This window comes from Oratosquilla oratoria, chromosome 5 (assembly GCF_046742065.1).
Source record: "Oratosquilla oratoria isolate Oo_2021 chromosome 5, ASM4674206v1, whole genome shotgun sequence".
NCBI classification, from domain to species: domain Eukaryota; kingdom Metazoa; phylum Arthropoda; class Malacostraca; order Stomatopoda; family Squillidae; genus Oratosquilla; species Oratosquilla oratoria.
In genome coordinates, this window is record NC_134781.1 from 16,429,632 (window position 1) to 16,457,384 (window position 27,753).

Consider the following 27,753-nt stretch of genomic DNA (forward strand, 5'->3'; position numbering starts at 1 on the left):
AGTGCTTCTAATTTTTCCTAGCATGATCTATCTGCCAGGATAGGGACCTGTGTATGTGTGTTTACCTAGTTGTAGTGCTTACCTAGTGGATAGAGGCAAGAGAGTTTAAATCTCAAAGTGGTCCCTCTTCTCGACTGCCCTAGTCTCAAAACTGGTCACATCTGTTTTATATATATTAACACTTGTGGTAGTAATCACATTTTCATTGAGGCTGTTCCACTTATTCACTACCTTTGAATAATATATATATATATATATATTCCTCTTTACTGATCGGTGGTGCAGTTTCATAACTTGAGACTATGACCTAATTGTTTCTGGATCTCTAGTAACCAAGTGTAAATATTCTTCACCACCGACCTTCTTCATACCTTGCAAGATTTTGAAATTTTCTTGTTTCCCCGGGCCCATCATTCTTCAAGCATGGCGAGTCTGTCTAGCTAATCTCACCTCAAATGAACAGATTTTCAGTTCTGGAACTAGTTTAGTGGCCCTTCTTTGTACCTGTTCAAACTTCTTTATGTCACCTCTCATATATGGAGATAATGCTTGTACACAATACTCAATACACGGCCTTACCTTTGCCAGTGTACCTTATCATTTAAATGGCACATTATACAGGAAATTAGCAACGCTCGTTGGATACCATCTCTTCTCTTATTTTCTAACATAACTCGACTCATATTTATGTACAGCCCCAACTCAGTATATATCCTTGATTTCCAATTGTTATATTTAGATGCGTGCGTGCGTGTGTGTGTGTGTATGTACAATATGTGTGTGTGTGTATGTACAATATGTGTGTGCGTATGTATGTGGCTGTGTGCCCGATTGTAGTAAACAGAAATGAAGGAACGCTTACTGGATCCCATCTCCTACTCGCCAATTTAACTTACCTAGCCTCTGATTGGTATATGTGTGTGTTTATTCTAAGCACCAGACTAAAGTTAGTTTTAGTAAATAATTCAATTCGAGGCACACGTACCAATGAGAATGTGCATATCGTTTCAATTTTCTGGAACGTTTACCAAAAATAAACAAACCTTACGTTGCCGTAAGGCATAACCCTATTCAGTCTCCTGATTAGCACCATTACTTGTACTTAGGATTTACTCTATTTTCGTTGTCATATTGCTAACTACGTCTATATAATGCAATTTAATTGTTGAATTATGTATATACAGTAGGTGAGGGAAAATATAGATACATGAGTTGTCTGCGCATTTGAAAAGAGAAATCAACATATTATGCCTACAACAATATTAAATAAAAGATTACGCATTTACTTGAAGGTTGGTAAGTGCAAGTAAATGAGTGCCTAGTGCATTAAGTACATCAGACACACTCCTATCTTGTTGTCAAACCGCGCGAGTTTCATCTGGTAAGCAATTGAGAGAGTGACATCTTTTGTCCATTGATATAAACTGAGGCGCAAGAATACATCAAAACAATGAGAATTCAGTGTAACCTTTTCAAGTTCAAGCTTTATACGGTTGAATTTTATTTAACATAGTAAATCATATAAATGATATATTAAGTCATGTCAAGACCAATATAAGACTCAACAAGTGAACAGACGATGAACTAAATTTTCGCGGAGGGATACTGTCTAGTAAGGTTGTCAAGCGACCCAAAGATGTCGTCCACAACAAGGAGAAGGTGAAAAAGTAATGGAGTTCATCTTGGAGTGTTAAGTGTAACGCAAAGTGAGATTTACACTGATCTTTGACGAGGGAGCCGAAGAAATAACAGGCTATTATATAAAGTGTAGTGCTAGACCGTGCGTCATTTCTTTTTTCTGTAATTGCTGTTGAATGAACTGCATAGGTTCGCAATGTCCATGCTCCCATTCACCCCTCCTGTTGTCAAGAGACTTCTAAGCTTCAAGAAGGGAGAGGGGGAGGACAAATGGAGTGAAAAGGCAGTCAAAAGTCTTGTAAAGAAATTGAAAAAATCGGGAGGTCTAGACGAACTAGAGACGGCCATCAGTTCTGAGGACCCCACGACTCGGTGTATCACTATACCAAGGTAAAGTGTTGTAATATTTTAGAATCCATCATTATTAAAAAATTCTTTAATCGTGGCTATTTATTTTATATATTTATTTATCCAGGAAATTAGGGAAAGTGTGTGGCCCATGTATATTTTGAAGCTGTATAGTGTATGGTGTTTATGAATTGATGGTCAAATATTTACATTCCAAGTAGGCACTAGGTTTTTAGGAACTAAAGTGTTGTGATATTTTAGAATCCATCATTATTAGATAGAAATTCTTTAATCATGGCTATTTATTTTATATATTTATCCAGGAAATTAGGGAAAGTGTGTGGCCCATGTATATTTTGAAGCTGTATAGTCACATAGTGTATCGTGTTTATGAATTGATGGTCAAATATTTACATTCCAAGTAGGCACTAGGTTTATAGGAACTAATTGCATAGCAGAGTATCCAGATAGTAAATGATGAAACAAATAATGGGTCTATTCCAGTATCGCACAAACGCATTTGTCACTTATCTTTTTTGCATTTGTAAGATTATATTATCAACGGAATTGTCACGTTAGGTTAGGTTATAATAGGTTAGGAGCTATCGAGCATTGCTCATGCTGAATATCTGTGTTTGTATGATTCTGGATTTTTGATCCCCAAAATTGTAATGGCATGGAATGCTGGAATGCCTGGAATGCCCAAAGTTTGTTATTAATGAATACCAAATAATAGACACCTGCTTGTATTTACCTAATTGTAGTATACAGGAAAGGAGCAACGCTTATTTGGTCCTGTCTCCTATTGTCTTGTAGTACTCTTGTAATGTTGTTAGAACCATCCTGCTATCCATCTTCAAAACCCATAATACCATCACCTCCAACAGTAGATACACGGGACTGCTCGGACAGACAGTCTAGGGAACGACAACAACAACAACAGTAGATACAACACCAAGTTCCTGACACTGTCAGTGGACCAGGCCCATGATCTCACTGTATCAGTTTCAACTGTAGTTCCTCTATCCAGTCACATAAGGAGAACTGATGACCACCACATGCAACCCCCTTGCTACTACCATAAGTTGTTGATATATAAAATGTCCCCATAACCACAAGTTTATCAAGTGATGAATGCAGTGCCCCTATGTGTCTAGTGGCACAACTCACAATAATAAGCCCAGCAAGCTCAGTGCGGGAAGGAATACTTCTGTGCAATGTATTAGGTCTGTATCCCATGAAGAACCAGACAAAAGTGAAATACCAAGAGGAACTATGTAAAGAAAATTATTATCTATTCCCAAGTCTAGCAGAAACCCACAAAAGTGAAGAGATAATAGACGAGGAACTAAAGATTAAAAATTACACCCAGTACAATTGAGACAGGGTGCAGGGATGACCCGTCATCTAGGAGGTGCTAAGATGGGAGGGAGGGTGGAGGGGTGTGGAGTGTTTTCGGGGATGAAATGGGTGGGAATGTTTTTGTGCCTTGTCCTTTTTGGCTACCCCCCTGGTAAGGGGGAAAAAAGCCTTGGTATATGTATGTATGTATGTACAATTGAGACAGAACTCATGGTGGTGTAGTGTTTTACCTCTGGGATGATGTGGTATCAAAATGCACAAGTATTGTATTCTGACTCAGATGGTTTAAACATATTGCTCATTGTTAAGGTGCCAAAAGTGAAGATAATGTAGTGACAGTTTACTGAGCACCAAACAATGACTGAAGAGTTATCAAACATATTAGGAAAGATCTGAAAACCTAAAAAAATGAGACAAAAATTATTGTAATTGGAGATTGTAATCTGCCAACAATCAGTTGGCCCTCTAGATGTATAAATGGGGGAACAATCAGTGACCAAGCCCAAACCAGTGAACTAATCAAACTCTCTGATAATAACAATTTAGAACAATTTAGGTGAGGCAACACAAATGAGCAATGTGTTAGACCTTATTTTTACCAATATATGTGAACTAATAAATGGTGTACACATCAATAAAACAGTTATGTTGCAAAATCAACACAAAACAAAATTCTTTACTCACCCAGAAAAGAATCTGAAAAAAAAAATCAGTGAGAACAAATTGGCTGTCACTCACCAAAGATTTAGGAAGGGTTGACTAGGCTACAATGAGTGATTGTGAAACTGTTGAAGAAATGCTAGTGTCTCTCATGGACAAGTGCAAAAAAAACTGTGCATGAAACATGTTCCTAGTAAAAGAATTAAACTGTAAAAACAAAATACTCAGGGACTGAAAAGTTCTCCTAAGAACCAGAACAAAACTGCTAAGGAAGCTGTCAAAAGTACCAATATTAGATACTGATAGTGGAAGAGAGAACATTGAGTCCAGAGTGGAATAGAAACCAAGCTGGAATAATCACATGTAAAAGAGAGTCAGCATGAAGAAGATAAAACATTAATGGTCTTAAAGAACAATCCAAAATACTTTTCACATATGCCCAAAAGAAAATTGAATATCAAGTAAAAATTGGACCATTGGAGGATTAAAATGGAAAACTAGTTGAGGACCCAGGAAAAATTGCAAACATGCTAGAAAAACAATACAAAAGTGTATACAGTGAACAGTTATCACAAAAATCAATAGTGAACCCTAGAGAATTTTTCCAAGTAAATGACATAAATGCAGACACATGGACAGGGTGATACAGGAGGGCAATGGGCAGGGGACTGGAGATTATTAAAGAAACTGGAGAAAAGTGGGACATGAGCCAGTTGTTGTTTGCTGATGACACTGAGCTTGTAGCAAGGTTAGAGGAGGGATTCACCTCTTCAATATGAGTCAAATTCTCACGCGCAACATCAGATGCCTAATGTACTATGATTCAATGATGCATCATACTAATCATGTTATAGAATATAAAGTCACTGTTGTATCACTCATTCTCTTTCACTCTGAGTAATAATAAGCACAGAAAATGTGATCAAGCTACTTCACAGAATCTAGGGGTCATTCAGCTACAACTACAAAATAAATATCAAGATGCCAGCATCCACCTACATCCACTCATGCCTCATGATGCTTACGTAGGTGTTATCATATGGAAGAAGTTAGGGAGTTAGTGATGGAGTTTGGGAAGGAGAAAGTTGAAGTTAAAAGGGGGTAAAAGCAAAGTGATGAGATGTACAAGGGTACAGGAAGGTAGAGTATTGAGTTGGAAGTAGGTCTAAAAGACAAGAGGCTAGAGAAAGTGGATAGCTTTAGGTATTTGGGGTTGCATGTGTCAGGAAAGGGAGGAATGGAGGTGGAGGTAAATTGTAGATTGAGAGAAGCAAGAAAATGCTTTGGATGATGAAAAAAGTGTTATGAGAAATAGGCAACTGGGAATGGGTGCAAATAGGAGATTGTATGAAGGGGTGATTGTGCCAATGGCGTTGTATGGGGCAGAGACTTGGAATTTAAAGGAGGCAGAGAGGAAAAGTTTAAGTGTGTTTGAGATGAAATGGTTGAGAGATATGGTAAGGGTTACAAGGTTGGATGGAGTGAGAAATGGGGAGGTGAGGAGGAGAGCAGGAGTGGAAAAGATGGCAGATAAAACTGATGAAAGATTATTGGGATGGTTTGGACAAGTGGAAAGATTAGTAAAAGAGGTGTGGAAGGCAGAGGTGGAGGGAGTGAACTTAGGAGATGAGATGGATGTATGGGGTGAAGGGGGCATTGAGAAAAGGCAGGAGATAGGGATGAGTGGAGAATGACTGTATACTGATGAACTGTTATGCAAGGAAGGGAGGGCTGGGGCATACAGAGTGCTTATGTGGGAATGATATTTTGATGCAACCAGAAAGGAGTTCTTCCCATCTTCTCTTTTTCTTCTTGAGGGGATGGGAAGAGTGGGTTGCCGATTAAATATAGCAGCCTTGCTGTGGATGTACTGTGTCTTACTGCAGTGTGTGTTTGACCCAGGACAGTTGGCAGATGCAGGGATGACCCATTATCCATGAGGAGCTGAGATGGGAGGGGAAATGAAATGGGTAGGAATAGGTACATGCCTCTGATTTGGCTACCTTCCTTATAAGGGGGAAAAAGGTCTTGGTGTGTATTTACCCAGTCCAGTTGTATTATATAGGAAGGGAGCTATGCTTGTGGTGACCCATCGTTGTATCTTTCAACATTAATTTTTTTTCTTAAAATTTTGAATAGTGTTTTCACACACTGTTTCCATATATAATTTATTCCAGGTATCTAGCACTCTATGTGGGAAGTTTTTTTTTTTTTTTTTTTTTTTTTTTTTTTTTCTGTAGTTACCCTTTTTGAGTTTCTTTTCATGTCATCTTGTTTTTCCATTGTCCCATTTTAATATATCATCTCTATCTAGGATTTCCATTCCATTCATGATTCTATAAATGGTGAGCAGATCTCCTCTTTCTCTTCTTTGTTCCAGAGTTGGTAGTTCTAATTTGGACAATCTTTGTTCGTATGTTAATTTGGAAAGAGTTGGTGCCAATTTTGCTGTTGCTCTTTGTATTCTTTCTAATTTCTTTATTTTCTTTTTAGTACTGGGTGTCCATAGTGTGTGTGTATTTACCTAGTTGTATTTTATGGGAAGGGGAGCTATGCTCGTGGTGTCCCGTCTTCATATCTCATTTTATCTAGACTTTTTAAATTCATGTATTGTTTTTGCACACACCACTTTCTCATCTAACTTGTTCCAAATGTCTATTACTCTGTGGGGAAAGCTGTTCTTTTTCAGGTCTTTTCTATAACTGTCTTTCTTGATTTTCTTTCCATATTCTCTTGTATTTCTACTATCCCATTTTATTAGATCCTCTCTATCAATATTTTCTATGCCTTTCGTGATTCTATAAATAGTTGTCAAGTCTACTCTCTCTCTTCTTTGCTCTAATGTCTGTAGCTCAAGTTTTGCAAGTCTCTTCATATGATAGTTCTGAGAGTGTTGGTGCCAATTTTGTAATTGCTCTTTGTATTCTTTCAAGTTTTGTTATACATTTTTTTGTACTTGGTGACCACGTCGTCGCTGCATATTCCAATCTTGGTCTTATCAAAGTGATTAGTATTTTCTTCACCATTTCTTCATCCAGGTATATAAATGCCACTTTGATTGTTCTTATTAAATTATAAGTTAAAAAAAATGTTTATATGTTTCTCAGGGGACATATTATTCATAATAATATCTCTCAGGTCGTTCTCATTTTCTACTTTTTTTTAATTTCCTCCTCTCCCAGTTTATATGATCCCACTATTCTTTTTTGCTTCTTCCAAATTCTATTATACTACACTTCTTACTACTGAATTCCATCTCCCACTTCCTACTCCATTCCCATACTTTATTGAGATCACTCTGTACTGACTCACAATCTTCTTCAGTGTTCACTTTTTTCAACAATTTAGCATCGTCCGCAAAGAAGCTCATATAACTTTCAATTCCTTTATCCATATCATTAATATATATAGCAAACATTATTGGGGCCAGAACTGTTCCTTGTTCCCAATTAGAGTGTTTGTCTCTTATCACCACTCATTTTTCTTTCATGCAAGAAGTCTTCTATCCACTTCAGTTTGCCCCGTATTCCTCCTGCAGTTTCTAATTTCTTTAGCAATTTCTTATGTGGCACCTTATCAAAAGCTTTTTTCAGGTCTAGAAATGCACAATCAGCCCATCCATCTCTTTCTTGTATTACATCTATTAGCCTTGAATAGAAACACATAAGTTTGTGACGCATGATCATCCTTGCCTAAATCCAAAATGCCTTGGATTTAGTATGTTTTTTTTTTTTTTCCAAATGCCTTACCCATCTAATTTTGATTATTCTTTCACAAATTTTAGCTATAGTTAGTAGGGTCTTCCTTGTTTCCCCCTTTATATATTGGTACTATATTTGCTCTTTTCCTTCTTTCAATGAACTGTTTATTAGACTATGTATTTTGTCTGTTAGTTCATTCCTGCATTCTCTCAAAATCCAGTTTGCCATTTCATCTGGTCCATGCGATTTTCTGACATCGAGAATACTCAAGTGATTATTTCATTCCCTGTTACTTCTATCTCTTTCATTGGGGGGACTTTTTCCTCCCATTCGATATCTCTAGGTTGTATGTTCTCCCTCGTAAACACCGATTTAAAATGCTTGTTCATAATTTCTGCCATTTCTATTTCCTCTGTGTATTCAACTCCTTGTCGTAGTTTCTCTAATTCTTGTTTGTTTTTCAGTTTGTTTACAAATCTGTAAAATAGTTTGGTTGATCTTTACATTTTTCTATGACATCTTTTTTGTATTTTCTCTTTTCTTCTCTGCACACTTGTACATATTCATTTCTATAACTAGTATATATTTTCCATTTTTCAGGTCTTTTGTATTTTTTCCATTTTATCCAAGCTTTGTCCCTTTTGTCTTTTAACTCCCTACATCTTTTGTTGTACCAACACTTTACATATCCTTTTTCTTGTTTTTGTCTTGGAACATACTTTTCCACTCCTTTATAAATTTTTGTCAAAATATTCCATTTCTCTTCTACTGTTGTTTTCTCCTTGTGTATCCTTTCCCAGTCTACTTTTTGAAATAATTCTCAGTCTTCTCTCTCTATGTTTTTTTTTTTCCATGTATTTTTCCTCATTAGTTCCAGTTCAACCAATATGTGGTCACTTTTACTTATTGGTGTCTTATATTCAATCTTGTCCATAATTTCAGGCTCTGATGTGATTATTAGGTCCTGTCTCAATGGTTCTTCCTCATTTCTATACCTAGTGTTGTCTTGTATCCATTGCGTCATTGTATGTTCTATAATCATATCAAGTATTACATTTCCCCATAGGTTGTCTCCACCCTTCACTGTCATCTCTTCCCAGCAGATTTCTTTACAATTAAAGTCACCCATTATAACTATTCTTCCTCCATCTTCCATTATCTTATTTAGTGTTATCCTTGTGTCTTCTAACATATCTTTGTGTTCTTTCTCTTCCCATGAAGCTGTTTTAGGAGGCATGTAATTTACAACAAACTTCCTGCTCTTCCCATTCCTGTCCTTCATTTCCATCATAATCATCCCTATTGTTTCTATATGTGACATTCCTCACATTTATATCCTTCTTAGTCAGGAACATAACTCCCCCCCTTGTTTTACCTCTGTTTCTAGTCCAATAATTATATGCACCATGTCGTACACTGTTGGGTGGTAGTGGACCTTTCAATTTTGTCTCTACAATTCCCATTATGTCTGTTTCTTTTTCCTTCAGGTAAACATTCAGTTCATTCAATCCTGTTATTAAGCCATCTATGTATAAGACACTTTTAATTTTCTGCTACTTCCATTGTGTTTTCTGTTTTCCTTCTGTTTTTCTCTGCTATGAACCATTTCCTCACTTTCATATTCGCTACTCTCCAATAGAATTTCTCTTTGACTCTGTTCTGTTCTCGTTTTTTTCCTTAGCTTCTAGTCTTTTTGTTTTCTCCTCTCCTCTTTATTCATTTCTCTTTTTACCCATACCTGTTTGTATTGATCACTGCTAGTTAACTTGATTTTGCTAAGATATTCTCTACTGTTGTTTGTGACCTGAATTTAACCTTAATTGATCTGGTCTTATCTGTATTGTATTTCCCTATTCTATATATTTCTTCTATTTCTTTCCCTGTTTCTGGTTCATCTTCATGAACTACTTCTAATATCTTATTTACTTTTTCCTTTTCCTCCTTTATTCTTGTAGTCCTATTTAGATTATACTTCTCTTCCATCCCTAATATAATTATACATTTCTTTTTATCCGCTAAGTCTCTTACTATATTCTCCTTCTCCCTCATCACTTTGATAATTGTGTCGTGTCCTTAGGTTTTTCTTTCATCTGCTGTTCCATTATACCTCTAAATTCCATTTTATTGTTCTCTTGTACTTTTTTCTAACCACTTACCTCTTTTGCTTTGGACTCCTTATTCTCTTTATTACTCCTCTTCAATTACTCATTCTCATCCTTTACTTCTCTTAACTGTCTTTTTAATTCTATTTCTATAGTTAGGTTTTGATGCTCCTTGAGTTCTTCCAGTTAATCAACTCGTTGAGTAATCAACTCTATTTGGTTAAACCTAACTTCCCAATTTTTATTAATTTCTTTAGTTTCTCCTCTAGATTTACTAGTCGGGGGAGGTTGTCATTTCTTCCCCCATTAAATCCATGAAAATAGTTATCCTCACTTTCCTTTGCGCTGCTCTTATCTATATTTCAACTCACTGCTGTACCTTCCTGTACCCTTGTACATCTCATCACCTTGCTTTTATCCCCTTTTAACTTCAACTTTCTCCTTCCCAAACTCCATCACTAACTCCCTTAACTTCTTCCATATGATAACACCTACGTAAGCATCATGAGGCATGAGTGGATGTAGGTGGATGCTGGCATCTTGATTATATTTATTTTGTAGTTGTAGCTGAATGACCCTCAGATTCTGTGAAGTAGCTTGATCACATTTTCTGTGCTTATTATTACTCAGAGTGAAAGAGAATGAGTAATACAACAGTGACTTTATATTCTATAACATGATTAGTGTGATGCATCATTGAATCATAGTACATTAGGCATCTGATGCTGCGCATGAGAATGACTCATATTGAAGAGGTGAATCCCTCCTCTGACCTTGCTACAAGCTCAGTGTCATCAGCAAACAACAACTGTCTCATGTCCCACTTTTCTCCAGTTTCTTTAATAATCTCCAGTCCCCTGCCCAATGCCCTTACCTTTACCTCCTGTATCACCCTGTCCATATGTCTGCATTTGTCATTAATAACAGGCTTGAATGAACTGAATGATTACCTGAAGGAAAAAGAACCAGACATAATGGGAATTGTAGAGACAAAATTGAAAGGTCCACTACCACCCAACAGTGTACGACATGGTGCATATGATTATTGGACTAGAAACAGAGAGGTAAAACAAGGGGGGGAGTTATGTTCCTGACTAAGAAGGATTTAGATATGAGGAATGACACATGGAAAGAATAGAGTAGAGATGATTATGATGGAAATTGAGGACAGGGATGGGAAGAGCAGGAAGTTTGTTGTAAATTATGTGCCTCCTAAGACGGCTTCATGGGAAGAGAAAGAACACAAAGATATGTTAGAAGACACAAGGATAACACTATATAAAATAATGGAAGATGGAGGAAGAATAGTTATAATGGGTGACTTTAATTGTAAAGAAATCAGCTGGGAAGAGATGACAGTGAAGGGTGGAGACAACCTATGGGGAAATGTACTACTTGATATGATCATAGAACATACAATGACGCAATGGATCCAAGAGAATACTAGGTATAGAAATGAGGAAGAACCATCAAGACAGGACCTAATAATCACATCAGAGCCTGAAATTGTGGACAAGATTGAATATAAGACACCAATAAGTAAAAGTGACCACATATTGGTTGAACTGGAACAAATGAGGAAAATACATGGAAAAAAATGAACATTATAGAAAGGGAAGATTGATGTATGGAAAAACAAATTTTGATGAAATAAGAGAATTCTTTCAAAAAGTAGACTGGGAAAGGATACACAAGGAGGAAACAACAGTGGAATATTTTGACAAAAATTTATAAAGAAGGAATGGAAAAATATGTTCCGAGACAAAAACAAGAAAAAGGATATGTAAAGTGTTTGTACAACAAAAGATGTAGGGAGTTAAAAGACAAAAGGGACAAAGCTTGGATAAAATGGAAAAAAGACAAAAGACCTGAAAAATGGAAAATATATACTAGTTATAGAAATGAATATGTACAAGTGTGCAGAGAAGAAAAGAGAAAATACAAAAAAGATGTCATAGAAAAATGTAAAGATCAACCAAACTATTTTACAGATTTGTAAACAAACTGAAAAACAAACAAGAATTAGAGAAACTACGACAAGGAGTTGAATACACAGAGGAAATAGAAATGGCAGAAATTATGAACAAGCATTTTAAATAGGTGTTTACGAGGGAGAACATACAACTTAGAGAGGAGAAAATCGCATGGACCAGATGAAATGGCAAACTGGATTTTGAGAGAATGCAGGAATGAACTAACAGACAAAATACATAGTCTAATAAGCAGTTCATTGAAAGAAGGAAAAGTTCCAGAAGATTGGAAAAGAGCAAATATTGTACCAATATATAAAGGGGGAAACAAGGAAGACCCTACTAACTATAGCTAAAATTTGTGAAAGAATAATCAAAATTAGATGGGAAAGACATTTGGAAAAAAACAACATACTAAATCCAAGGCATTTTGGATTTAGGCAAGGACAATCATGTGTCACAAACTTATGTGTTTATTCAAGGCTAATAGATGTAATACAAGAAAGAGATGGATGGGCTGATTGTGAATTTCTAGACCTGAAAAAAGCTTTTGATAAGGTGCCACATAAGAAATTGCTAAAGAAATTAGAAACTGCAGGAGGAATACGGGGCAAACTGCTGAAGTGGATAGAAGACTTCTTGCATGAAAGAAAAATGAGAGTGATGGTAAGAGACAAACACTCTAATTGGGAACAAGGAACAGTTCTGGCCCTAATAATGTTTGCTATATATATTAATGATATGGATAAAGGAATTGAAAGTTATATGAGCTTCTTTGCGGACGATGCTAAATTGTTGAAAAAAGTGGGAGAGGAAGAAATAAAAAAAGTAGAAAATGAGAAGGACCTGAGAGATATTATTAAAAATAATATGTCCCCTGAGAAACATATAAACAAAATTTTTGGAGAAACTTATAAATTAATAAGAACAATCAAAGTGGCATTTATATACCGTATTTTCCGGCTTAAAATGCGCATCGGGTTATAATGCTCACCCGTGCACTTCGTTATCTCAGTACACAGGTAGCGCGCACCGACGTATAACGCACATGCCAGGAAAAGTCACTGGTGGCTAAAGCTCGTGAACTGCATGTATGCGACTCCTGCTTGCGTTGGTCCATTGTTTTGTGGGAAATTTGAACCATGAAAAGTTTATTGAATACAAAATGTACATGAACAATTTTGGATTTTTACAGAAAAATTGTAATTTACTATCCTGAGGGAATAATCATCTTACAAGTTTTTATCACCGTGTACAAGTTTTATCGCCATGCAGCAACAAACTACGTTTCGGTGCATAAGTGTCTTTACTGAAGTGACGTTTAGTTTAACAAACTCTCGCAAGAGGTTGTTTAGTGTAGGCTAGATTGGCAATAGAACTGTCAATCTCTGCCCTGATCTAGCATATTCCGGGTGAGCTAAAACGGCCAACGTTCATGATGTTGGTACCAGTGCTGTTTTACGGATCCCAAATATTTGCATAGACTACGATAATTAATGTTAGTAAAAATAAACAAATGAAATAACGGCGATTAATTACTTAGTATCATGTGAACGAGGTTACATGGAGAAGTATTTTTATTGGCTAGAACCACCGCTGGGAAATCTGTTGATTTGTCTCTAAATTAAGTGTCAGTTTAGGCATCAGTCAGGACACAACTAAGAAAATGTCGGAACTACATGTACCGGTATATGACTCATGTTGTGCGTTGGTCCCTTATTACTTTGTAGCTTAAATAGTTTGTAGGAAATATGATCTAAAATAAGTTTATTGAAAGTAGAATATACAGAAATATTTCTGGATTTTCACAGAAAATGTTCATTTTATATCTTGAGGAAATAATTCGTCTTTACCATTTTTTATTTAATACTGAAACAAACTACAGACTGTTTCGTTTTAGCTTTGAACCTGCAATGACAGTGGTGAAATAGGACAGTCTCTCATCGAGGTGACGTTTAGTTAATATAACTCCCGAAAGAGGGTGTTGTAGTCAGGTGTTTGACACGAGTTTATGAACGGCCGCAACGGAATTTGTACCATACCTAAAGTGAAGCAACAAAGCCAACATAAAAATTCAAACTAGGATGCTGTGAACATGGGCAAATATCATGAATATTGATCATGTTTCATGCTGTTTAGGCCTATTTAAACATGAAAAATAAGATTCGATAGATACCTATACCAAATATTTATATAGCCCATGCTGGCGTATTCTTTCATGTCACCATGGCTGTTCTTCTTGTTCTCACGGAACGTCACGGAGAAGTGTGCCGTCCCGACTTTGTGACGGCCAACATCGTCACGTTGTTGTGAAAAAAATTACACACACAGCCGCAGAATTTTTATCGTAGGCCGTAGATAATGCACACTACCGGATAACGCGCACCCCCCATTTTTAGGCTCTTCCAACGGAAAAAAGTCGCGCACTATACGCCGGAAAATACGGTACCTGGATGAAGAAAATACTAGTCATTTTGATAAGACCAAGATTGGAGTATGCAGCAACGACGTGGTCACCAAGTACAAAAAAATGTATAACAAAACTTGAAAGAATACAAAGAGCAATTACGAAATTGGCACCAACACTCTCAGAACTATCATATGAAGAGAGACTAGCAAAACTTGAGCTACAGACATTAGAGCAAAGAAGAGAGAGAGGAGACTTGATAACTATTTATAGAATCATGAAAGGCATAGAAACTATTGATAGAGAGGATCTAATAAAATGGGATAGTAGAAATACAAGAGGACACGGAAAGAAAATCAAGACAGTTATAGAAGAGACCTGAAAAAGAACAGCTTTCCCCACAGGGTAATAGACATTTGGAACAAGTTAGATGAGAAAGTGGTGTGTGCAAAAACAATACACAATTTTAAAAAAACGTCTAGATAAAACGAGATATGAAGACAGGACACCACGAACATAGCTCCCCTTCCCATAAAATACAACTTGGTAAATACAACTAGGTAAATACATTTTGGTGGTGGGGGTTTTTCATTCATGAGAGAAATGGCGAAAGGGAATAAACAACAGAATGAAGAAAGCTTACAAATGGGCTAGAAATGATTATACAAGAATCCATAGGGAGGAGGAAAGGAATTTTGAAAGGGTTATTGCAGATATATACTGAGATGAACCAGAACTGTTTTACAGGTTTATCAGTGGTAAATTGAGGCACAAGAATTCACTAAGCTAATAGTAGATGGTTGGCATTTTGAGGAGGGTTCAGCTCAGGCAGAAATAATGAAATTTTCAAACTGTCTTCTTCACAAACAAGTGGAGTGCTTTAAAGGAAGGAGGGGTGAGCAAGAATATGAATTTAGAAATTATAAACACAAAAGTGAGGGAGGTGCTGTCTTTTGGGATACTTGAATGTACAGAAAGATTCAAGACCTGAGAGAATCTTAAACTGAATACTTGAAAAATGTAGGGAATGAATGACATACAAAATTCACAGTCTTATTTTATATTCATTAGACTAAGGAATAGTGTCCCAGGATTGAGAAAGGGACAATGTAGTGCCAATTCACAAAGATGGCAGTAAGGAGACATCACTGAATTACAGGCCATTATCTTTTACCAGCACAGTTGTGAAATTATGTGAAAGATTGACAAGTTAAATATCTTGGGAAAATTAACATTTTGACAGTTTGGCTTTAGATTTGGAAGGTCAGGTGTATCAAATCTGTTAAACTTTTACTCAAAATTGATATATGTGCTGCAAAAGAGGAAGGGCTAGGTGGACTGGGTGTACCTTGATTTAGAGAAGGCTTTTGACAAAGAACCTCATAGTCAACTTCTGTGGAAACTGGAGGATATTGTAAGACTAAGAGGTAAACCACTGAAATGAATGAGTTTTTTGAAGGGCAGGTACATGAGTGCAGTAATAAAGGATAAAATGTCAGGATGGAGAGCAATTGTCACTCCTCTTCACACAGGGCTAGTGGGCTAAGAGGAGAGTTGTAGTCAAGGGTAAGTTTAATGGGTGGATAAACCAAATGTACTAATTCCAGTCCCCTTATTTGTATGTGCTTGTAGTAAGTGGAAAATGTTATGGGAGAATTGACAAAATAGAGGTTACTGACCTGGAGGGTTTGGGTTGAGAGTCTGCTCCCTTTCTTTCTGCAAGCCCTGAGGGTACCTCTGTTATGATGTAGGTACATCCTCCCTATTTAGGCTCAGTGATTGGTCTATTATAAGATTTCTGTAGTCACGTGACCAGTAACTGAGACCATTAATGACTTGCCCTTTATTCTTTCTTATATTTATCATCAGGGTGATATGATGTGTTTGTTTACTTCCAACATGGCTGATTTTGCTTGCTTGAGTAGGACCATGCATTGTGGTGGTACTGTCTTATTGTCAGGGTTGTGTGGCGTATTTGTTTACTTGCGATGCAGCTGCCTTTGTCTTCCAAAGTAGGGTTTCATATTTGTGACAGTACCATCACAGAAATAGTATCACCACACAGTGGTCTGCAAAATTTTACAAGGTTTTGTGTTAGCTCCACTTACAATGTTTTTATCTATGTGAATGCCATGATGGAAGGCTCAACAAACTATTCTAATTTGTTTGCAGATGCAAAATATCATAAGAAGAGTGAAGAATGAGGACGGTCAGCCATTGCAAAAACTATATACCACATTCTTAAGGAGCCTAAGATGAATAATGAATATCAATACCAAGAAATACAAAATATCGGAAGCAAATGCATTCATTACATTCATTACAAAGACAAAAATGAGAAATATTTAGGAGTTTTGATAAGAGACATGTCATTGGACAGTCCTATTGTTAAGATTATGGGAGAGACATGGTTGCTGCAGAACATTAAAATGGCTTTTCACCATATGGATGAAAAGATGAAAAAAAATCATAAAAACTAATCTGTCCAAGATATAAGTAAGATCAAGAATTTGAAAAGAGCAGTAATCAAAGTGGTTCACAGCTTGGCAGACAATTCATATGAGGAGAGACTGGGTCTGTCAGTATTGAAAAATTGAAGCAAAAGTGTTGACTAGATTTCATTATTTAGACTCACTAAATGGAATAGACTACATTGATGAAAGATCTTTTGATTAGTGATAGGAGGGTTTCAAGAGGTCATGAGAACAAAGTGAGAAAGACTAAATGTGTAAAGGTTGTGAAGAAATAGTTTTCCATACAGAGGTATAAATACTTGGAATAGCTCAGGTGATATAGCCCAATCTAGAACAATACATGAATTTAAATCTTAGTATGATAATTGGGGAATAAGGAGATATAGGCCAAGTTGGAATCATACAGTATATGAATTTGTAGCCATGTATGGTAATTGGAAAGTAAGAGTCAGGACCCCATGAGCATCGCTTCTGTCTTGTATACTACAGTTCGGTAAATAGGCACTTCCTTAACACCCTACCTAAAGCTAAACAACTAGGGTATTATGATTGGTTATTTACTATTGACATTTTTGTCATGTCAGATATTATATTGTTTTTTTCTGTGCATTTGTCAAATATGCTCCCACCCATTATATCCCTCCCACACCTATCCAACACCCATTTATCTTCCATTTTATCTTAGCTGTTGTTGAAAAAAGGTCATGCCTGCCCCCTACCTGCCTGGGTCCAAAGCAGTGGAGTTGCTATGTCTTGCTGCATCGCTTCTGACCTAGGCAGCGGGTAGGGGTAGGTGTGTGTCTTTATTCACAAGGAGCTAAGATGAAAGAGAAAGTAAATGGGTATGATATGGGTAGATGGTGAGTGCATGCCATGGCTGATACCTCCCTTATAAGGGGGAAAGAAGCCTTTTGTCATAGGTAGATCATTTTTTTTAATTTTTCCATTTTTCGTCATTCTCTGGCATATTTCTGATTTCTTCACCAATAACAGAAACCTATAATACTGTAAGCATCTGTTAGTGGTGGTCCTGTAAGATGGACATGAGAGGCAATTACCTCTTGTTGATATCTTCAAAAACCCATTACCACCCTGTGGCTGTCAGTACCATTTTTATACAGTCAGAGAAATATGAGGCAATGATTAATCAGTTAATTAGACATAGGTTCAGGTTCCACACCATTTTTGCATATTGCAGGTTATCTGTTATGTACTGTGTACTTTGTGTTTTAGACTTTGTCGGCTCTTTAGAGCTCAAGCAGGTTTTTATTGTATGTGTTTATATATATATATTTTTTTATATAAATCTATTTTTGGTATTTTAGGTCACTTGATGGTCGTCTGCAAGTGTCTCATCGCAAAGGCCTCCCACACGTAATCTACTGCCGATTGTGGCGCTGGCCTGAGCTGCAGAGTCATCACGAACTCCGGGCCATTGAACAGTGTGGGTACGCTTTTGTCCTCAAGAAAGACGAAGTGTGTGTTAACCCGTATCACTACACCAAGATCGAGGCTCCAGGTAAATAACTGTAGAGTTTGGAATTTTTGGTAAAATATGGGTGAAGGGTTTCCATCTGCTGGGTAAATTTGCTTCCTCTGCTGCAACCAGGAAAAAAACACATATAGGAGGTCAAATGGGGGCAATGCAAGGATTGATGCTTCAAATTTTAGCCTTCTTAAGGGCCTGTGATGGAGAAAACTACCAGTTGAGTATATATGGGAAGCAACATTATTCATGGCTATTTTTACTTTGCCTCCATTGAGGGTGAATCTTGTAATGTCCCTGTCAAGATTTTGACTGGAAGACAAACACAGGTGGGGAACACAGCTTACTTAAGTTGAAGTTTGGTACCAGGAGGATGATATGGCTTGCTCTAGTCGCAAGAAGGGTGGGGGAGATGGTGAGGGAGGTGACGACTATGCTTTTCAAGTTGTGTCTCAAGATGGTCTGCTGGGAGGGGGTGGGGGCTGGAGACAGTGATGGAGCTAGGCCAGCAGCATGATATTCTAGGGTGATCTACTTCTTCGGTGATTCTGTCCAGCCAATATACAGGGTCAGGTCATGACCTGCACTCTAAGGGTATGCTAGGGAAAAGTGTCAGTGCTGGGGAAGCCAGACACAACATGTTCTCAGGCCACTGATCTAGCCAGAATAGAATATATGGAGCTGGTATTGCATGTGTATTTCCTCAAAGAACTGCTTGCATTATCCACATGGCTGCATGGTTGAGGGGTTGTGAGATGGTGTGAGGACAACTCCTTAACACCCATAGAAGTTGAGGCTGGAGGTGAAGTCGTTGTGTGGAGCCTTGACAAGAAATTGTCAAGGTAGTTTTCCTCATCCCGGGCATGACAGGTCAGAACTTGAAGGCAGGAATGGAGCTGGACAGTAGACTGCAGGGGCAGTTGTTGTTGTTGTCGTTCCCTAGACTGTCTGTCCGAGCAGTCCCGTCTCCCCAAGGAAGGCCACAGCCGAAACTGGGTTTTCCCACAAATCCTTTATAGAGTGTATGTTGTGTTGTTTGCGTGCATGATTGTGTATAATGCAGTCTTCCATTATGTGTTGTATGGTATGGGGTGAAGTGTTACATCCTGGGCAGCTGTTCACAACACGGTCGTCCAGCCTCTTCTGGTAGCTTAGAAGTGCTGGGTGGTGACCGCATCGCAGTCTGGCCAAGTGGACTCTGTCCTTACGTGGGAGAGAGAGGATTCAGAAGGGTGGATATCAGGGGGTCTGGCATGCAGCAGTGTGTTGTCTTTCAGTGTGTTAATGGAGCGGTGAGTGATATGATTATGAATATGTTTCCGGAGGCTGGTATTTGGTGGTTGTGGAGGAAGAGAAGAGAGTATCTGTGTGTAATAAAGGTCTTTGGGTGTAGTTTTAATGTTTCTTGGTGTGTGTGGGTGTTCTGCTATGTAGTGTAGCGGGTGTGATGTGTTTGTGGTGGCTGCAGCAAGTGTTTGTGTGCCTCTCATGTCGAGGTGGTCCTTGACTTTGAGGACTTTTGTTTCATGGTGTAAATGGTCTGTAGGTGATGTATTTGTGCAGCCTGTAATTGTTTTTAGGGCTTTGTTTTGTATGATTTGAAGGGTGTTGTGGTGTGTCTCACTGAGATTAGGAGCCCATGCAGGACTCGCATAATTCATCACTGAGCGTATGCATTGTTTGTATATTGTTATATTAGTTTCTTTGTTTTGTCCAAATGTTGTTCCAGTGATTGACTTAAGTGCGTTAAGTCTAGGTGTGCATTTGTTTTTTATGTTTGTGAGGTGTTGTTTGAAAGACATGGATGTATCGTATGTTACACCAAGAATTTTCGGTGTGTTTGTGTGTGGTATTAGAGTGTTGTTGATGTAGAGATGAGGTATGTATTTGTGTTCTTTTGTCCAGTTGGTGAGAAGTGTTGCTGTAGATTTGGTTGGAGCTATTTTGAGTCTGTGATGAACCATGTGTTGAGTGTGTCAAGGTAAGGCTGGATTATTTCTGCAGCTTTGTCTGTGTTACGATGTGTGCATGTGATTGTTATGTCGTCTGCGTAGGAAGAGATTTGTATTTCTGAGGTGTCTGGCGTGGGTAAGTCATGCATGTATAGATTAAATAATGTGGGGGATAGAACTGAGCCCTGTGGTACTCCGTTCTTAATGTTTCTGATGTGCGATGACTGCAGGGGCAGTAGCAGGCAATGGTCCATTTGTCACAGGGTAGCAAGCCTCAGGGTGTTTGCCTGTTCCTGTGGGACTGGAGTTGTCACGTACTTCTTGGATGACATGGAGGAAGTTGGTGCATCTTGTGAGGCTGCTTGGAGGAACTTGTACCTACAACTTGTCCTGGGTTCACATTGTACGGTGGTGTTGGTAGCATGGTTGCAATATATCCCTAAATGGTTGTGGATAGCTTGGGGTGGGGGGGGGGTAGGCCACCCAGGGCATTAGCTTTACCAGTCAAGATGTGGGACCTTGTGATCTCCGTTGATTGTGTGAGTGGGTCAAGGTGGGGACAGTCACAGCTCTAGTTGCTAAATGATCTAGTGGCAGTTGCGGTAGGCCACAAAATGATACCTGTGATAGGTAAGAGTGTAGGTAGGTGAGCTGGCAGGCAGTGGCAGCAGTTGAGGTGGTGGGTAGTCAAGCTGGGAGTCAGCAGAGCTGGCAGGCAGTGGCAGCAGGCAAGCTAGCAGTTGAGCTGGCAGGCAGCAGAGGCAGAAGAGCTGGGAATTGGGACCCCAAATGTTGGGCAGTCAAATGTCAGGATTGGCTGGAAAGCAAGCACAGGTGGGGAAAATAGAATTTAAGTTGAAGTTTGGTGCCAAGAGGATGATATGGCTTCCTCTAGTTGTAAGAAGGGGAGAGAAAGTGAGGGAGGTGACAACTATGCTTTTCAAGTTGTGTTCCAAGTCAGTCTACTGAGAGTGGGGGGGGGAGACGACAACAACGATGGAGGTAGTGAGCTGAGCTCGCAGCATGATGCTCATAGGTAATCTGCTTCTTTGTTGATTCCGTCCAGGTTATATACCAGATCAGGTCACGACCCATGCTCTAATGGGACGTTAGGGAAAAGTGTCAGTGCCTGGGAAGCCAAACACAATACATTCTCAGGCTGCTGATCTAGCCAGAATGGAATGTATGTAGCTGGTACTGCACATGTGTTTCCTCAAAGAATCGCTTGTGTGACCCATGCAGCCGTGTGGTCTGAGTTGGGATATTGTGCAGGTCAAGAGGCCATGAGATGTGAGGACAACTCCTTAACCCCTTCGTTACCGACCCGTCAACCTTACGTAAACAAACGTTTCAAACCGTCCCACGAATGGCTGGAGCCTTATGTTTGTAAACACAGACACTTGCCACCACGTGGGTAGAGATAACCCAGAAACCAAGGCCTTGAGAGCCCTCAATACACATGGCTTATAAATGTGACACGTGCGTGTCACGGGGAGCACGCTCGGTTCCTGGCAGGTGCACTCAGCTGTGACACGCAGGCATCACAAAACACACATCCGGTACTCAAGGGGTTAGCAATCCTCCTTTTCCATCTCAGAACTAAAGATAGCTCTATCACACTGCAGTGATTTGTTGCCAGGCATTGATGACATCCCATATGCCTTTTTGTACCACATGTCTGATAGGGCTTATTCCTTTTCAATTTTATTTGGAATATTGGTGATTTTTCCCTTTTCTTGGGGTATTGCTCTAATTATCCCCATCCCAAAACCTGGAAAAGACCATCAGTTAGCAACTGGTTTTTGCCCCATTTCTTTAACCTCTTGCATTTGTAAATTGCTAGAAAAGATGGTAAATATCAGGCTTACATGGTGCTTATAGTAGACAGAGGCAATTACTTGTCACCTTTTCAGTATGGTTTTAGAAAAATACTATGTCTGATGCTCTTTTGTCTAAAAATCTTCTATTTGTGAAGCATTCACAAGTAAACAACACCATGTCACTGTATATTTTGATTTGGAGAAACCATACAACACACGTTTTGGGTGCTTTTCAATTTTTTTTTTTTTTTTTTTACCATACCAACATTTTATTTTTAGTATGTTTCAACCAATCATCTTTGCTGCCTTTAACATTTTGTAGCAGCATCATATGACCAAGATGTTGTGGCACCAAAAAATAACTAATCAATCATCAATTGGGCACATGGAAGGAATGAGTAAAGATTAGCAAAAGAGTTGTGGAAAGCAGAGGTGGATAGAATAACTTGAAGGCACAATTGAGGATGAAATGGATTAATGGGGTGAAAGGGGTTTAGAGCAAGAGGAGAATCTCTGTTGAGCAAGGAAGAGAGAAGGAAGAGGATAGGGGTGAGTGGAGAATGGTGGTTTATAGATGATATTTTGATGTAGCCTGAAGGGATTTCTCCCCATCTCTATTTTCTGCATGAGAGGATGAAGAGAGGGTTGCCCTGTAAATGAAGGGGTCCCACTGTGGATGTGGTGTGTCTTGCTGCATTGCTTCTGGTCCAGGCAGTGGACAAGAGACAGGGATGACCCTTCATCCACAGGGAGCTGTGAGGAAAGGGTGGTGGATTGGAGTGGAGTGGGTGAGAGTGGGTGCATCCCCTTGAATGGCTACATCCCATAAAAACATGGTTATTTCATACAAGATAGTTTTATTTTCACTTTACTAGTCCACAGAAATTAGTCTTTGTAGTTGACATCAGTGTTCATTGTTAATGTACCTTTTCATTCATTAGTAACTAGGCCCTGGTGAAGTGATACTTTATAGTAATGTTTACATTGTAATATTTGGTGAAAGTTCTACCATGATTTATGTGTCTCTTTCTTTTCAGCCCTACCGGCCATCCTGGTGCCTCGTTCAAGCACAGGGTCTGGAGGGGGTGGGAGCCTGAACAACAATAACAGTACAAATAACAACAATAACAATAACGCCTCCCTTGTGTCATCTGATATTGGTTCTGTTGCTGAAGAGGAAGAGGAGGAGGACCATCTTGGTTCTTTGGGTGACTTGACTACAGATAGTGTCAGTGACACGACTTCCTTGACTTCTGTACCACCCCAGAGTTTGGATCCTCCTCATCCACCTCCATCTTTCCCCCCTACGGAGTCCCCTCCTCCGGGCTACATGAGTGAAGACGGCGACAGCCATGACCTGGGAGACATCACTGACTACTCAGGTAAGTTGATATTTTATTTCAGTTTTCCTCATGAGTGAGATCAGATAATTTTTTGGTGGAAGGTGGTTTGAGAGTAGAGGATAAGTGGAGGAAGAGAAAAATGGCAGAAAGTAGGAAGGTGGTTAGAGTAAACTGTTTAATTGAAAAGGAAAATGAGCAGGAGTACAAGGAGAGCTGAGAGAAGTGTGGAAGGTGAAGGATAGAGTAGAGGTAGGAGTGGAAGAGAAAAGGGGATACTTCAAGGAAGGAGTGACAAGGTGTACAAAGATGATATGTGGAACAAAGAGGATGGGAGGGAATAGAAGAAAGGGTAGTGAGTGGTGGGGTGATGAAGTGAAGAAGGTTGTAGAAGAGAAGTGAGCATTCATGAACTGGTTGCAAAGTAGGATGAGAGAAATATATGAGAGGTTCAAAGAAAAAAAAAGAAGATAAGCAAAACATGAGATAAAGGAGGCAAAAAGGGGAGCAGATGTAAAATAGTGTGACAAATCTTTAAAAGTAATGAAAAGATGTTTTGGAAGGAAGTTAAGAGAGGAAGGGGAAGCAAGTCAAGTAGAGAAGAAAAGGTGGAAGGCATAGATGGACAGATCTTTACAAAAGAGGAGGCGGTAAGGGGAAGATGAGAAAAGTATTTTAGAGAACTGTTACAGGTGGAGGAGGATAGTGAGGGATTGGTGATAGGAGTGAGAGGAGCTAAGAAGAACATGATGGTGATGGGATAGGAAAATGGAGGAGAAATAAGAAAAGATGTGGTACAAGGACTTCAAAATTATGAGAGCAGGGAAGGCACCTGTCATGCAGAGTGTCTGTCTGAAGAAGGGAGGTACAGTAATGATGGACCAGCTGGTGAGGTTGTGTAATGTATGTTCAAGGGTGGGTAGTGCCAGAGGACTCGGGGAGTGCCTGTATAGTTCTGCTTTACAAGGGAAAAGGGGACAAGTGTGAGTGTAGTAATTTCAGAGAGATCAGTTTGTTGAGTGTAGTTAGGAAGGCTTATGGAAGGGTTTTGATTGAGAGGATATGAAAAAGAACAGGGATGAGGAACAATGTGGGTTTAAGTAAGGGTTGCATGGATCAGATTTTTGTAGTAAAGCAGATATGTGAGAAAGCTTGAACAAAGGGCATGGCTCATTAAATTTCATGCTACAAAGTCCTTTGTAAAGATCACGGTCTTAGCCTCGTGATAGGGGGAATTTGTGATGTCAAACCATATTCAGTGGACCGTTGATTGATGAGTTTGATCCATTCCAGGAAATTGCTCATTAACAGAATTGCTTGCGAATTGAATCTGATTATCCCACAAAAAAAAAAAAAAAACAATATTTAATGCATTCTGAACCTCGAAAATATTAATTTTAGAAATACTTTCTCATTGAACTTAAGCAGGTTCCTTTGCGTCATTTAAGTTAAAATACAATAAGTTAACATTTACTTAAACATAAGATCAACACACTTGAAATAAAGAGATCACAAGCAACACCAACACAACAAGCATTAAAAACTCCAAAAAAGCCAGAAGCAGGCAGGAGCAGGGTTGTCAGAACCGCTACATTTGCAACAATTGTGTTACAATTTATTCCCTGTGGTGAATTTTCTTATATTTGTTACAACAATGTCATAAGTTGTTCCTATTTACAATATTTGATAAACATTACTGAAATAATGGCACACATAAGATAATTTCAGTACTTATTCAAATGAATTATTTAAAAATCTGTTATATTCCAAAAATCTGCTAAATACTATCAACTGCATAAAATTCTAACTGTGGGTATGAGTTACATGTAGGATACAAGGGACCTAACATTGTCTCTTCATAATTCATTATGTGAGGCATTGCTCATTAAGTGATTATTTTTTCTTGTTATGTGAGGTGCTCATTAATTGAGGTTCTACAGTGTGTGTGTGTGTATATATATATATATATATATATATATATATATATATATATATATATATATATATATATATATATATATATATATCAAAGTGTTTTTTAAATTATTAATGCATAGAATAAAAACTATTTTGATGTACAGTAAATGAACCTGGGAAAGAGTAATTAGTAAAATAAAATAAAATGCAAACATACATATACCAATGGCTTTTTTCCACTTACAAGGGAGCTAGCCAAAGTCAAAGGCATAAATCCACTCCCACCCATTTCATCACCACATACTCCACTCCCATTCACTACCCCTTCCTCTTTTCTTGGCTCTTCCTGGATGACTGGTCATCCCTACATCTTGCCCACTGCCCTGGGTCAGAAGCACTGTAGCAAGATGCAACACATCCACAGCAAGGCTGCTTTATTTAATCAGTGACCCCTTCCCCTTTCTGTCCCCACATGCAGAAAAAGAGAAGATGGGGAGAAATCCCATTGGGCTGCATCAAAATATCTTTCACACATACCCCCCTCCCCCATGCATCTCGGCATCAACCATACACAACCATTCTCCACTCACCCCAATCTTCTGTCTTCTCCCTTTCTTCCTCAACAGGTATTCCCTTCTTTCCCAATGTCCCCTTTTATCCCCATCCATCTATGTCATATTTGGTCGCCCCCTCATGTTTACTCCCTCCACATCTGGCTTCCACACTTCTTTTACTAATCTTTCTTCACTCATTTTTTCCATGTGTTCAAACCATCCCAATACTCTTTCATCATCCCTATCTCCCAACTCCCTTTCCACCCCCACTCTCCTCCTCACCTCCTTGTTTCTCACTCTATCCAGCCTAGTAACCCCTACCATACTTCTCAGACATTTCATCTCAAACACAATTAAACTCTTTCTCTCTTATGTTCCGTGTTTCTGCCTCATACAGTGCAATTTACAGAAAAACAAAAGAATGTAACTCCTGGTGTAAGGGAGACGGATACAGGATGAGGATTATTGAAGTGAAAGAGGAAAATCTTCCACTAAGGGAGAGTCCTCCTCACTCGCTGCTATAATAGTCTCGACTGACTCACTAGCTTTAAATCTTTTAGAAACATTGGCACAATTTGCGCTTTCTTTAGAATCCTTTTTCTCTAGAAAGCTGTCTAGAGACATTTGTTTTTGTCTATGCTTCAAAATTTGGCGAAAATGTGACACAGCAATATTATTGAATAAATTTGTTGCACGGATAATCACTGCCTTATTAGGTTGGTACTCTAAGGGCATGAACCATGCCCTTAGTTAAATTTCCTGCCACCAGCAAAGTTGAACTAAGGGCATGGTTCATCAACCTCTTTACTCCGGGGCACATCGCATGTCTGGCAGCATCAGCTGCCCGACGTGCGATGTTGCATCATAATAATCGCATTATAGAAAATAAAGTCAGTGCTCAATCGTCCGTTCTCTTTCACCCGTGTATTTTGATAACCATAGAAAATTGATGAAGCCAGTTTAGAGAGAATGGAGATTACGTAGGTACGACTACAATAAATATAATCAAGATGCCGACGTCGGCATCATCGAGTACCCACTTGCTCCTCATGCCGCCTACGTAGGCATCACTATAAAGAAGTGGTTAAATTCCACGCTACAAAGCCCTCTGTGAGGGGCACTGTCCAAAAAACCTCCCTATAGGGGGGAGTGTGTGACGTTAAACCATATCATCATCACTTCTCAATGTATGATGAAGTAGTTTCCCATGCTGTAAGCATCTCCCATATTGCACTGGAAGGTTGTCGCTCTGCTGAGGCTGTTACCTCCTCCTCCCCTGACAAAATCTCCTCCACAGTATCATGTTGTGAAACAGTGCAACTCCATAAGCTCTTTGGTGGTTAGATCCTGTCTATACTCTTCCACAAACTCATTGATGTCATTGTTATCCACCTCCAGCCCCATGGTCTAAGCCAAAGACACAATATCCTTGACTACAGGCTCCAGAGGCACTCGCTCAAACTCCTCAAAGTAGTGTTCGACAACACTCTCCGAGCAAAGCTTCTTCCAAGATAAAATAAGGATTCTCTTGGTGATCCTCTCCCATGCTTTGTTGATCATCTTGAGGCAGGCAACGATGTGGAAGTGGTCTTTCCAAAACTTTCTGCGAGTGAGATTGGTCCCCTCAGTCACCTCAAAACAATGCTCAAAAAGCACTTTAGTGTAGAGCTTCTTAAAGTTTGAGATGACCTGCTGGTCCTTGGGCTGGAGTGAAGGAGTGTTGTTGGGAGGCAGGCAGGAACTGTCACGTGTCATCCAAGCCTTGCTGTTGGACCTCCACATTACACTGAGCCTGCTTATCTGGACTTTACACTTCTTGAAAGCTCGTGAATTTTCTGAATGGTAAACAAGCAGCTGCTTCAGTTTCAAATCGTTGCTTGCGCTGGCACAAAACAGGAGCATAAGACAGTCTTTCATTGGCTGGTGGCCGGGCAATTCCTTCTCCTCTGCTGTTATATAGGTTTGCTTTGGCATCTTACAGAAAAGACCCATCTTGTCACAATTAAAAACCTGCTGCAGCAG

The 27,753-nt window shown here is 38.9% G+C and overlaps 1 protein-coding gene across 1 annotated transcript in view; it reads left to right on the forward strand.

Annotated features, from left to right (window-relative positions):
• Positions 1-1,459: 1,459 nt before the first annotated feature.
• The window catches only part of Smox (Smad on X protein), a 136,297-nt gene continuing 110,003 nt past the window's right edge, over positions 1,460-27,753 (forward strand). The window contains exons 1-3 of the mRNA XM_076184951.1: positions 1,460-2,028; positions 17,988-18,181; positions 22,958-23,302. Of these exons, the coding sequence (XP_076041066.1) occupies positions 1,835-2,028; positions 17,988-18,181; positions 22,958-23,302 (733 nt within the window). The 5' untranslated portion in view covers positions 1,460-1,834. The remainder of the gene's footprint in view (positions 2,029-17,987; positions 18,182-22,957; positions 23,303-27,753) is intronic.